Source organism: Apus apus, chromosome 15 (assembly GCF_020740795.1).
Source record: "Apus apus isolate bApuApu2 chromosome 15, bApuApu2.pri.cur, whole genome shotgun sequence".
Classification (NCBI taxonomy): Eukaryota; Metazoa; Chordata; class Aves; order Apodiformes; family Apodidae; genus Apus; species Apus apus.
Genome location: NC_067296.1, coordinates 12,852,198 through 12,865,974, shown reverse-complemented (window position 1 = coordinate 12,865,974; position 13,777 = coordinate 12,852,198). Strand labels below are relative to the sequence as shown.

The following is a 13,777-nucleotide window of genomic DNA, read 5'->3' as shown; positions in this document are numbered from 1 at the left end:
AGCGAGACCTTCCCTCTGCTTCAGCGAGACTTGGGAATTCTTCACGTTACAAACGTATTCCTTCCGTGGATGAAGAAATATTCCTCCTATAGGAATAAAAGAACGCTCTTCCCAAGAAGCCAGGACTGGGTGAAAGGGGAGGGAAGAAAGGAGCTGCAACACTCAGGTCATTTAAAGCATTTTATGTTTTCCAAGTACTTTAACTTCCCAACCAGCTCCTAAAACATCAGTGTTGCTGGATTGACCACAAAATCCAAGTGGACCCTCCCTGCTTCAGGGATGGTGTTGAGAGGTTGCAGCAGGACATGTTAGTGTTGATGCACTTCTACTCTAAGCTCTAAGAAACATTTCATAGGTATAGAAAAAACAAACAAACAAACCCAAAACAAACAAACTAGAATCTCTTGGATGAAAAGACTTTACCCACAAGACCATGAAAGTTACAAAGTCTGCACTGTATGGACAAAAACATAACCAAACTTAAAGATTTGTTGCTTCCTTAAGAGAAGAAAGTCCTCTATGGACTTCAGCAGGCCAGGATTTTCTGTCAAATAACTTCCAGAAATAATAGGGTGGTAGTTCTTACGAACCAACATTAGTAAAAAAAACCAACAAAACCCAAACAAAAAAACCAGGTAGGCACTTTAGACCAGTTTCATTAAAGGGACAAGATACCTGAACAGCTTTCAGAATAAGCTGGGCCAAATTTTAATCAAGTTACACAACAATCAGCATTTAGTAAAATAAAGACAAGTCAAATTTATTCTTGGTATAAAACAAGTGAAGCAAAAAATGCAGACAAGAACTTGGCTATATACCCAGAATGAAAACAAAACCCAGTAGATTCCTAGTTCCTCACTTTTGAAGGCAACACTGAAAGGCTAAGTAGTAATTCTTTCTATGAACTGATAATATGGTGAAATAAATTGGGTAACAGTTCAGCCTGCTTTGTTCACCACTTAGTCTGTCTGTTGATCGCAGTCCATCTTTTCACAACATCAAAATAGTTAACTTCATAAAACCTTAATATTCTAGTGTATAAAAGAAAAGCATTACCATGTCAGTAAGACTCTTCAGTTGTAGAACGTTTTGGACTAACAATTCCATCAACATCTACTAAAACTGCTTAAAAAAAATAAATAATGAAGTACAAAACCCACTGCTGTATAAAAATGAAGTAACATTTCCAGGCTCATATATAGCTCAGCTGATCCCTTACAAAACCATGGGACATCACTGGATATTTTATTTGGGATAATTAATAGATATTACTCCAGGGGCATTAGCATTTTCACTTCACTTATGGCAAATAAACCTATAAAGACTGAAAAATGTTCCATCAGTAGGGGTGAAAGCTGGAAAGGCTCCTCCAGCAAACAGAGTGAAAGAATACTTTAACTCAGTAGTTACCTGTACTGAAGAGAATTTTTGTTTTACTGAACCAATTAATTCAGATATTTGATGCCAACACTAGGTCAGCAGCAAGTAAACCAGCATTGCCCACAGAGGGGCTGCAACGCTCCAAGACAGCAACAAAGGCAGAAAAAACAACCCAAAATGTGTAGAACCTATGCTTTTCATGGCCCGGGGCTCTGTGTTTCACTCAGCACTTGTCCCATGAACTATGCCAATACAGGGCATGTTGCTTGAAATGCAACCCCCAGAATTGTCACAGACATGAAACTCAACCCCTTCCCCCCGTGCCCTGAGGAGGCAGCCCCTGCTGGGTGCTGACTAGAAAACACAGGAGGAAAGACCAAGTCTTGCATCTATAAAACCCAGACGTAGATTCTTCAAACTCCTGGCTCAGGTATCTTTTCCCTTCTCAAAAGGTTGATGGAGCAACTATCGTGCTACCCGTTTTTCACATCCCCTCCTCCTGTTCCACAGCTGATTCACTTTCCCAGCCTGTTCACGTCCTCCGTCTCTTGGCGGCGCTGGGGCTGGAAGGGTTGCTGTTGGCGTTCAGCACCTTCTCGGTGACTCTGTTTCGTTTCCTCTTATCAGATCCTTCCTTGGAGCCAGACTCGGATGAAGTTTTCTCTCTCTCTTTGCTACTCGGCTTTTCGGCTGCTTTTCCTAAACTTCCAGAGGGCGCAAAAACTGAAACAGGATCAAAGTAATGATTCCAGATCAGAGTGATACACACAGGCAAACAAGAAGTGAAATCAAACTTCTTTATGCTGCAGAAAACTTTCCAAGCCAATCAATTCTCAGCATATTTAACCACCATTTAAGTATTGCTTTCACTTTTAAGGGAAAAATCTTAAGAAAGGCACATCTTGCTTTTATTATTTCCTTTCAAAACAGGCATGTATCTTGACAGGCTAAGGATGAAATTCAGTAAGTGGAATTAAACAGCACTTAAGATTAAAATACTTCACAGGAACACTTACAGACCAATCTATTAAACTTGTAATTAGCAACAGTCATGACATTTGGTTTTGTAGAGAGATTTTATAACTGGACACCCAAAATGTGGAATTTAATATATCTATTTAAAATAAATATTTTATTACACTCAATCCTAAAACACCACTTACACCAGGATATAAATATTAAGAAATTATATAGTTAACACATGGCTTGGTCTGTTAAGGTAAATAATAGCAGGATCTTTACTGTTTACATTTGACTTTGTGCTACAGCAAAGTGTTAGAAAAATAAGTTACACTTAAAAGAAGCAAGATAATGCAAATAAAATAAAATCCCCACTCTGCCCACCTTCCCACTCAAGCATACAATCTTACAATCTTTTTTTGATTTACAGGCCCTATTTTCCCCCAGGGCTACAAAGATCCTAACACAGAGTATTTTGGTTCATTAAAACTGGGCTCAATTTTCTCTCAGATCCCTGGATTACATCAGACTCCCAGGGTTGTGTCAGGTACATTTGAAAACCAAAACACTCCAAAGCCACACAACTCTGTACAAATGAATTAGAAATAAAGGAGAAATCTTTCAACTGCTTACTCTGTGCATTCTTAAATTACTCTAGTCCTTGGCATGAGCATATTCAGAGTCTGAACACAAATCACAAATGACCCCATATTTGGGATTTACATTTTAACATTAATTTTTCAGAGTTACACTTGTCTTTTAATCTCATATTACATAGTAGAGAGTTACAAATTTACCTTCTTCTGGACCTGCATGTGTTTCCATCTCTTCTTTTATTTCCTCTTTCACTTCTTCTTCTATCATTACTTTTCCTACAGAAAGGATTGTTAGGCAACAATCAGATGGTTTTAAAGAACTGTATGTATTTTTTTCTGGATTACTAGCCTCAGCATATGTGCATAAAACTAGCAAATATTCAGTGCAACGTTCAGCAGTAATTTAGAAAGGTTTCTCAGCACACTGGCAGAGAAACTTAGCTAACAGTCCTGGAATCCCATGAGCATAATGTAAAGCACTGAACAAGACGATGTCACATGTCAGAAAGTTCCACTGAAATTATCAACAGGAATAAAGTCAAATGCTAAACAGGCCAAACATATCACTATGTCTTACCTATATTATGATTTTATACTGAATTTTTAGTGTACTGTTTAGTGTGCCTAGGAACTGAGAAGCTATAGTCTAAAATATCCCAAGAACTCCTCTGTCAGATGCTTGAACTTCCTAGCTCCTGCCTTGGATAACAGTTCTAAGTAACACTCATCAATTCCATAGCTCCTGCTTTTTTAAAAAATCACCTTGCTACAAAATGAACCACATCTATATTATATTCAAGAATCTGATAAATCCTCTGTGGAATCTGGCCAAAGGTGTATCTCTCCCACCAGCCTGTCTCTTCCAGTGGTTAATACCAAGGCTGACAGGAGAACACAAGCAGCACAAGCAGCATTCCCAACAGTTTCCATCAGTCAGCTGATGAAAAACACTGTCAGATAAAGCTGTATCTACATAATATTCCTTTTCCTGATACTCCTCACACTACTCTGAAAGAGCATCCTTGGATTGACATTTTATGCTTTTTTGAGGGGAGTTCTGTTAAACTACCTGTTCTGAGATGAGATTGGAGCAATCAAGAATAAGCAACTGCTATCACATCTTACCTTCTCTCACTTCTTGAATCATTTCATCAGGCAGAGCAAAATTCTTCTCTATATTAGGGAACGGAAGAATCTCAGATTCATGCTTAGAAATAAAAGATAAATCTCTATAAACAACTTTGGTAAAAACTTGAATTTGGAAGTTCTGTTTTACATGGAATTAACAGCTAAATAATCCTTACCAAGGTACTTCAAACACTAGAAACCCATGAGGCTCTCGATGTCAAACTGATTATTGAGGTAAAGATATTTGAGATCATGGCTCATGATCATTTTAGATGATTTCTGCAATCCAACCATGGCAAATTCTTATGTAAACACACTATAACCTCCTTGTTTGGCACCTAAGTTTTATATAAATTATTGCTGGATCTGCATTCAGGCAACTATAACTGTCAGAATTCAGTATGACAAAAACCCCCAAACCCCAAACCCAACCACTGCAGGTTTTACTGTCTCTCACCTCATGAGGAAAACCTCATCAACTCACTGGGACGACACATAAATCTTAGTGACACAGAAGGTATGTCAGGCCTAGGGATTTTTGCCTATCAAAACTTGTGAACAACAAGAAACAAGAGCGTGTTTGCTTCACTCCCTCATACTCACAAGCGCCTGCATGTCATACATGGTGCTCAGATGGTCCCAGATCACTTTGGAAGAAATCTGCCGCCCGATATTCTGGCTGAATTTATCCCGGATACAGATCATGTGGAAGTGGCGGTTCACACCTGAGGGAAGAACTCGATGCAATTAACACTACCAAGTTCTACTTCTGTCACACAGTTAACAACAACAACAACAAGTCTACGATGACAGGGAAATCATACGCTGTGGGCACAAGACGTGGAAACCCGGGGAGCCCTGCCTGGCTGATGACAGGTGCTCCTCTGGAGAGGGTGCCCCGCAGGGCAGTGCTGACACGTGGCTGCGGCCGGAGCTTTTCGAGAGGCTGCGGGAGAGGCAACCGAAGGGCAGCAGGCCAGGCGAGGCGAAGGCAGAGGGCAGCGAGGAGGGCTGGCGGCGGAGGGGCCGGGAGGGCAGGGCGCCTGCCTCCCCGCAGGCCCCGCCGCGCTCGGGAGCAGCCCCGGGGCCCTGGGCCGGTGGCCGGGGCGGGAGCGCTCCCGGAGGCCGCAGGGGGCAGCACCGCAGCGCAGCCGGGCCGCCAGCCCCCTCGCGGGCATCCCCGCCGAGCCCTGCCGCTCTAGTCCCGGCGCCTGGCTTTCCTCCCCGGCCAGCGCCGCTACTCCAGCCCGCGGCTCGCCCGCGGCCTGCTCTCACCTACGGGCTTGTGGCCCAGCATGGCGTGGAAGAGGCAAACCTCCACCTCGGGGCTCCACACCACCACCGCCTCCTCCGCCGGCACCCCGGGCTCCGGGCCGGCGGCCGCTGCCGCAGCGGCGGCTGCGACGGCAGCAGCGACGGCGGCGGCGGCGGCTCCGGGCCCGGCCGCGGGCAGCGGCGGCTTCTCCAGCGCGGCGGCCGAGCCGCCCTCCGCCTACCCCATGGCCGCCCGCGCGGGCCGCAGCGGCCCCTGCCGGCCGGGAGGGCGCGCGGGCCGGGCCGGGCTCCCGGGGCCGGGAGCGGGCTCGGCGGGCGGGGGGGGGGGGGGGCCCGGGAAGCGGGGTCTGTCACCTCCCCGTGACACACAGAGCCGAGAGACCAGGGGTGCAGCTCCCGTGCCGGGTGACCTCGCACAGGGAGGGTCGGTACGTGTCGGACTGCAACACATGGGTGAGCAGCCCCCGTCCTCGTGTGCTTTTCACTTGTGCTCGCTGTCCAGCAACTCGCAGGCTGTGAGCTGAGGTTCTCGCAACTGAAATGACAGTACATCTTGATTCTTCCGCCCAAACTCAACCGGGAAGGGTCTTCAAGCGGAGGTGGGTACACTGACTTCTAGAGGTGTGGTTTGCACGTCGTTATAATTAGCAAAATTAACTCAAAGAACATTATTCTGGCTGACCCAAACAACCCTGCAAGGCTCCCTGGGCTGATTGCCTAACTTAGTTCCTGTTTCTAAAGTCTAGTTGTTCCCTTATCTTATTGCTCAGCCTCACGTTAATGGCCCGTAAGCAGTCAAGCAGTGCACTGTCAATCACCCGTCTAAACTTGTCTCATTTTGACCAAACCCTTCAAAGATTTCAACGTCATGTGGGTGGCATCACGCTGGAGGTGTGAGCTGGGCAAGGAGCCCGTTCCCTCAGCAACCAGATGGAGCCGCTGGGTTCCTCCAAGAAGTTTCTCCTCCACCGTTGTCCAGCTTTCGGGTTTCTTGGGCTGGTGATGGAGGCAGCACCACGGTGCCACCCCAGATGGCCTCCGTAGGCCTGTTCCTCTGCCTTTGAGATCGCCAGAGGGTTGGGATGGTGGCACCAGGAGGTCAGAGCAGGGCTTGGAAGCCTTGGCCAGCCCACCCTCCTGGCCCGTCCTCCCCTGGCATGAGGAGCTGCCAAGGTGGAAGGTGGTGCTGGAGAAGGGTCTTGAGCACTGCAAAACCCCCAAACCACTCGTCCTTGTCACAACAGGATCCTCTTATATCAACCTGACATTGATGCTTAACGAATAACTACACCAGGCATGCTTGAAAAATGCAGAACCTGCCAGCTTTGTCCATCATTTAAAGTGTAATAAAGCACTTTCTTTGGGTAGAAAGAGAATGTATCGTTCCTTTGGTGATAGGGTTTTTTTTTTTTTACTTTGTTAGGTATTATTAGACACACAGGCAAGAAACAGGACTTCTGTTGCTTAGGTGATCAGTTCTTCTATTGCTCCCTCCTGACTTGAAATCTTAATCCTCTCTGTGACATTAAAATTCTTTTAATAGCAGATAACCATCACATCATATGCAAAGGGCAACTGTTCTGAGGGAATAAGAAAGCAGCGAGAGCAAAAAATCAAAAGCAAAGAGATTATTTTCATGCAAATTATACAAATAAGAAAAAGTAGGAAGGGAAGGGTGCAGTTTTCTGAAATGGAAAACCTTCTGTCCCTTCAATACACAAAGAATTAACTTAACTGGTACAATTCTTTGGGCTTGATGTGATGCTTATACCCAACAGAGATCAATGCAACATTAAACAACTGTTTGAAATGAGCTAAACCCAAAACCTCACATGTGAAGCCTTGGGAAGTTTGGTGGTGTGGATCTGCTTACAAATCCTCCTTTCCAGCAGGGTTCAGGCGAGCCTCTGGAAATGGAAAGGAGTTTCTCTGGTCTGCTTAGATGTTGTTGGAATTTTCCAGGCATAACTGCTTCTGTGAGACCTCCATCCACAGTGACAGAGATCTTGCTGGAATCAGTTTTAACGTGTCAAGGCTACAGGAATCTCCATAAATATTTCTTCTGTCTGCTGTCATCTCTGTACCCGTGTCCTGCTCACTTGGAATCTGCCTTTACACAGCTCAGGCTTCACCTTACTTCCCTCATTTTGACCCAAAACATCAGCAAGATTTTCCTCATCTTAAATACAAATCCACATGCTTTTCCAGTTAAATCCAGCCCAAAATCCAGTACAGCTCTCAGACCTGATTAATCTTCCAATGTTTATTTGATCTATGCTGCTACCTAGTCTGAAGCTGCTCCTGAAAGAGAAGTTATGATTTCCTGTGATGACTGCACAGCAGGAGTAATTGAGCTCCTGAACAACTACATTCCTGTTTTCATACATGTTTCTAGGCTTAGAAAAATGAAGGAAGAAAGAAATGCAAATAAATTCCAGGGGAGAAAAAATTGTTCCCCTATAGAATAGTTTTCAAAGTTTTGCAGGTATGATTTTTTAAAGTATTTCTAAATCTGTGTGAAACACTGAGCATCAGCACTCTCATCTGTCACATCATGCTTCTGCATAAAGACTATCATCAAGGGGGAATAACCACGTCAACTCAGACAGCAATTTTAATGTCATTATGTTCTGATGACTGAAAAAAGTAGCATGTGAAACAGAATGTGAAAAAACATCTGGCCACTTCTGAAAGTACAATAACATATGAAAATAATTTAATTCAGTAGAAGAATGGTTACTCAACAGGAGGAGTTTGTGCGCAAACTAGCTGATATTTTGTTTCAATTGCAAATAATTACATATCCCTGCATCTAAATTTCCTTGTCTCTTTTAGTGCTGATAAGAAGTGTACGGGAGCCTCTAATATTGCAATGCATCTAGATTCAGGCCTGAGTTAAATTTTCCCTCTTCAAATATTAGAGGGTTTTTTCTCCCCCCTCCACTGAACAGATTTTTCGGATTCTGAAAAATTTACCCTCTTCTTGTTCAAGTTGAAATGTTCCTTTTGGTTTTAAGCAGATAGATACCAGCAATGTCAGACACGCACAGTTTAGTTCCTCTCTTTTTCTTCCCATTCTGCTTTCAGCCTCAGAAACCTGGCAACCTGTTATATCAACCAAGGGTGCTCAGCTCTTTACTGGATCAGGTCACGTCCCCCTGAAGAGATGCTCTGATATTTCATAAACCATTGCAGCCTGAACAACTGAGAAGTAAGCCCAGCATTTGGCATTCTCTCTGAAAGCGTTGGATTTCTGGGATAAGCAATATGGCTCAGACTATTTCTGTCCTTATTTTAGAATGCCATGTGCTAGTGCCCTTCACAGAGTAAAAAATTGAATTCTGAATCCTGGGTGATTTTTGGTATGCCACATGAATGGTTGTAAAGGAATATCAGCTGCATAGTTTTGCATTAAAACCAGTCACTTCACCTTTGCTTGGGGGTTTTAGTAGTATCTTCGGTGTTTTTCTTACATGGGAAATCAAGCCACCTGAGACCCCCAGAAAGCACGACCAGCTTTATTCCAGAGAATTTGAAATTACCATCTGATGCTGAGCTTGTGTTGCTAGCCAAAGCTGAGCTTAATTTTTGGCAGGCTGAGTAATTAGCTACTGTATTATGCCAATTTCATTGCCTATGTAGTTTTTAGATGCAGAAGTACATACACAGGTCTGCATTAAGTTACTCTCAGGTCCATAAATTGTCCTACAATATAAGTCATCTCAGCACCTTGACGTATTTCAGGATTTCCAAGTATAATACCCTTTCTGGCTGACGAGCACCTCCTGAAAAGAGGAGTTCTGATCTGATTTGGAAGCTTTACTTGAACTTTCAAATTCCATTCTTTCAGTGTGAAATCTGCAGGAAGCTTTGTTTGGCAGGGCTGCATAGGAAATGGTCCAAAATTTGGAGCTTGATAATTTTGCCCATCTTCTAATAGATCAATGAAGATAACTTGATATAGAATTGCTTTTCTTCCCATTAAAGCTGCCAAGAAAGAAGAATCAAAAAGAGAAACCTATTTGTTGTTAGAGTCTTAGCACACAACCCTTTAAAGCAGCATTGCCTCTTCCAGTGGTTGGCGAGGAGATGCCTCCCAGCTTCCTCCCAGTTACCTAAGTTCTTAGCAAAAATGTGTTTGATTATTCTAAACAAGGACGTTGAACAGTGAGTTCACTCTCAGATCTGGCCTGCATGGCTCCTTACAGGGGTAAAACCACGGCAGTTAATTGAAAATAAGGCAGGGGAGGTGAAGCAGCAAAGAAGGGAGAAGCAGCTGTTGGGAGAGGGTACATCCTGCTTGCTGAGACATATGTTCTTGAACAGAATTTTCCCTGGTGATTGGTTGTGCTCATTCTCCCAGCAGAGAAGGGTTACATGCTAGGTGGGCATCAGATGGTGAGCCTTAGAAAAATAGATTGGAAACAGTGCAAATAATCATCTCTAAACTCACACAGGGGCGTTCGTTACTGCTGCTGTTACACTTCAAAATATCCCAGAGCAGAGTGGGGATTGGGGAAGGAAAAGCCATCTAAGTGAATTTTCAGGCTAATAAATCCATCATATCCCAGGCTTACAGAGAAGAATAAGGAAGAGCCAGTGGATTTAGAATGAACCATTTCAAGATGAGCACAAGGATGCCTGGCTATCCCAAGCTAACATTAGGAGACCACAGCATGTTTTACTGAGGTGATTTTTGCTGCTGAACTGCCTGCTAAACTCAGCTCCCACTATCCCAGCTGCTCAGCATAAAACTAGAAGGGATTCATTTCCTTGACAGTTTCAGTGTTATGATCAGAATTGTTCAGATCATTATTTTCTTCTCTGAAGATGTTTTTTAAGTTTAAATTAAAAAAAAAGCTAAACCCAAACCAAGTCTTCTTTAAAATCAAAGAGAGCCAACAGAAACACAAAGGATCTTTGGAAGGAAAGCAAGCAAGCACCAAACCTGACTAGCTGACATTAAAATGACAACCACACTCAGCCTCTCACTGTGGCAGAGGGTGGCAGCAGATTTTCATAAAGTTTGTGCACTCACTGAAGCTCATACAAACCCTGGCAGAACTGTGCAAGTCAGGGAGGTTCTGTTTGCATTTCAACTTCAACTACCTGAGGGTATCCAGGAGTACCTTCCACCATCCTCTGTTGGGCTACATCATCTGGGGGTTGTTTAAGATTGTTTAAGTGAAGGTGGAACTTAATTTCATCTATATTCATGTTTCTCTTAATTTGGCAGATTAGGAGACACCTGTAAGAAGAGACAGGAGACAGTTGATCAGTATATTTCAGGCCTGTGACTCTTACTTTTTTGTTTGTAATTTAGACCACATATTCCAAAGCCAGTTATTCCTTCTAGAACTGCACAAAAATGCCAAAGTAAATATATCAGGAATTTAAAGTATTTGGATTAAATCTGAAGCATGGAAGTGTTTCCATTTTCGTAGCCAACAAAATGTCAGTTTTCACCATGTGCGTGCCTAGGGCATCTCAGGAGGAAAAAAACCCCTCAAATAAATAAACAGGTTTAAAGAAAGGCTCTAGACAACACTGTCATGACTGACGTGGCTATATAAAAATATAAATATATGTATAAATCTGTTGCTGCAAAAAGGAACAGATACAGACAACCATTCTACTAAGGTGATATGTACAATTCTTTTTGTTATGAACTGACACACAAAGCTACTTCTTATGTTCTGATTCAGCAGGCAGAACTTTCTTTCAGTGCATTGCTGCTTGGATACCATCACTCAGTGATTTTATCAACTGCACAGAAATTATATCAGTTGATGTAAAAGTCAGTGGTGCTAATGAGCTGCTGCTAAAGAAGTTTGGCAAATTATGTATGGTACCTTCATGACAGAATTAATGACATAAACCTGCCCACTGGATCAGCAGCTTTCTCCTGCACTCCTGTATTCTGATTACCACCTTCTGCACCACTGTGTCCTACCAGGAGCACTGCATAATGAAACTCTGGTGTTGGAGGAGTCTGTAGGGCATTGATACAGGCTGACTTGGCCACTGTGCTCTACTGCTTTGCAAGACCACTGGCCACCTTTAAACTGCTGGTCCTGCTTTATCCCGTATTTATTTCACTCAGTAGCCTCTACCCCAAAGTGGTAATTTCAATTTGGCAGAAGTGAGAGTTCAAACTCCAACTCAGGTTCCTCTCAGGATCCAGCCTTTCCTGGGTCAGGTCTGTAAGCACTTTTACGTATAATTCCCATCTGAACACACATGGCAGAGTATTCTGAGGCCAGCTGTGATATGCAGGCCCCTTACAGAATGGCCTCAGGGGTTGCTTTTTTTTTGGATGGAAGTAACTGAAAGATTGCACAGTTAAATAGATTTTATCTCTTTGCATTTTTGGAACAATCTTCCTCCCTTTACCACTTTCCATTTTTTCAACCATGCCTATTGCTTAGAATAAGGATCTCATTTTCTCATGAGTCCTGTGGCAGGGCAACCCGAGGAACCTAGATTCAATGAAAATTACAGGAAATTGAAAGAGAGCAGATGCCATTGTCAGTGACTGCAGGGCAGCACTAGTACTATCATCTACTTTGCATAATCACGTTAGCGACAAAGCCCGTTAGCACATTGCACAGCTCTTCCCAGCAAGCTGCCACTGGCAGCACTTTGGAAAGAGAGAGAGCTTCTCCTCCTATTCAGGATTTCTCAATTGCCCCAGCCATTCATGCTAGAATTATGCTCCTTGACACAATACCAGAGGTAAAGTATCAAATTTAAGCCATTTTCTAAGTGGTCGGAAGGCCCCAGTTTCTTTCGTAATAGGTACCTTCAGCATTTCACTGTGTGAGAAACTTTTATCTACTTGATTTTATGATGTGTGTTGGGAGCACACTTTAAAGCTCACTATTTCTTTAGAGATTGGAACAGGAAGGTGAGGCATGAAAGACTGATACCCGGGTGCTCATAGTGCTTGGGCTGGCTTTGGTCCCACCTGCACATCCTGGTGCCACTGACTCACCCTCCACTCCATGTCAAAGTTATCAAGGATCTCTTGCTCTTGTCCCATTCTTAAAAGCATCTCTTCTGGTGACCTGAGGAACCCACACTTTTCTTACATTCCTCTAAGAAAAGGACTTTGATGTCCAAAGGAACTGCTGATCCAGAATCTACCAGGTCTTTCTCCAGGCTTCAGAAGACTTCAGATCAGCCCTTAGGCAGAGAAACAGCATTTTCTCCAGATTTTCCTGTAAGAGTCAGAGAAGTAATTTAAGATTATATTAGGGAATGTTAGAGCCCTGTGATTCCCCAACCACTTTATTACTATCTGTGAATCCAAGCCCTGGAGGTCTTTTAGCACATCACAGATGCTACTGCACGGTTGAAAGGACTAGGGAAGATAAAAATCCTCATTTCTTCTATTCTTCCTTCACTGACTAGTTTTCAGATTTCCCAAGGTGTCTCAATCTGACAGAGGCAAAGCTGACCCCGCGTTCACACTGTGCTTTTGTTAACTACTAATGTCATCCTGGTTGAGGGGTGACTTGTTAACTCACATGTCTCAAATCAAGTATCTGTGCACTTTGTATTTTAGAGACTATCTACCTGTGAAGGAAACTGTGATGTCTTTCCTCTGTATTTGCCAAACTTAGTATACATCAGAGCTAACTCCAAGGTTTTCAGAACACAGCTCTGTTCCCAGCTGTCTCTGCTGCTTTGAGATATGCAAGCCTAAAAAAAAATAGGAAATGGTTTTTGCAACAACTTCAGAGAGACCTAATTAAGTCCTGGGTTCAGTAGCAGTCCTGAGATAAGAATTATTCGAGCACATTATATTTCTGATTTTCAAAAGGTTTTCTTTTTTTTAACTCCCTGTTAGAAGCAGATGGAAGTTAATTTGGAATCTATACATGTCTTGTCATATAATAGGGTACCATGTGTTTTCAGAAAATAATAAGAATTAAAAAAAACCCAACAACATTTTGCTTTAAGACTAGGAAATTGGGGGCTCAGGTGAACTGTAATGGGTCCTATTAACACTGCACACCAGAATTCAGAATTGCTCATGCCATGATAATAAATATTTACAAGTTGAAAAGGATGGCTTTATTGCCAGTGTTTTATTTCCCCTCCCTGGAAGCTATTACCTGAAGTGCTCTCTACTTTTGGTGATGTTAAGCATAATCACCACAATTTTTCTTTTGAATGACTAAGTCTCCACTAGAGAATATTTACAATTGCTGTAAGTTTAGAAGAGAACTCGCATCTACCAGTGTTTGGTTTGATGCTTTTAAAGGAAGAGCTGTGTGACCTTAGAAGAACCACCTGACCTTGGTCAGAGGACAATATCCTCCAGCTCTGTGAAGGGCAAGAACCTTCCACCAATTCTACTGATCACTTGAGTTTCTCAAAAATTCCCCTTTATGCTGGCATTTCTCATGCTGGCATTTCCCCCTGTATCTGCT

At 43.1% G+C, this 13,777-nt stretch overlaps 1 protein-coding gene across 1 annotated transcript; it reads right to left on the bottom strand.

Annotated features, from left to right (window-relative positions):
* Positions 1-167: 167 nt before the first annotated feature.
* MRGBP (MRG domain binding protein) lies at positions 168-5,565 on the bottom strand. Its single transcript, XM_051632782.1, is given in 5 exon segments — positions 168-2,103; positions 3,138-3,212; positions 4,062-4,143; positions 4,668-4,789; positions 5,340-5,565. Coding segments are annotated over 5 exon segments (696 nt in total). The 3' UTR covers positions 168-1,912.
* Positions 5,566-13,777: the final 8,212 nt, after the last annotated feature.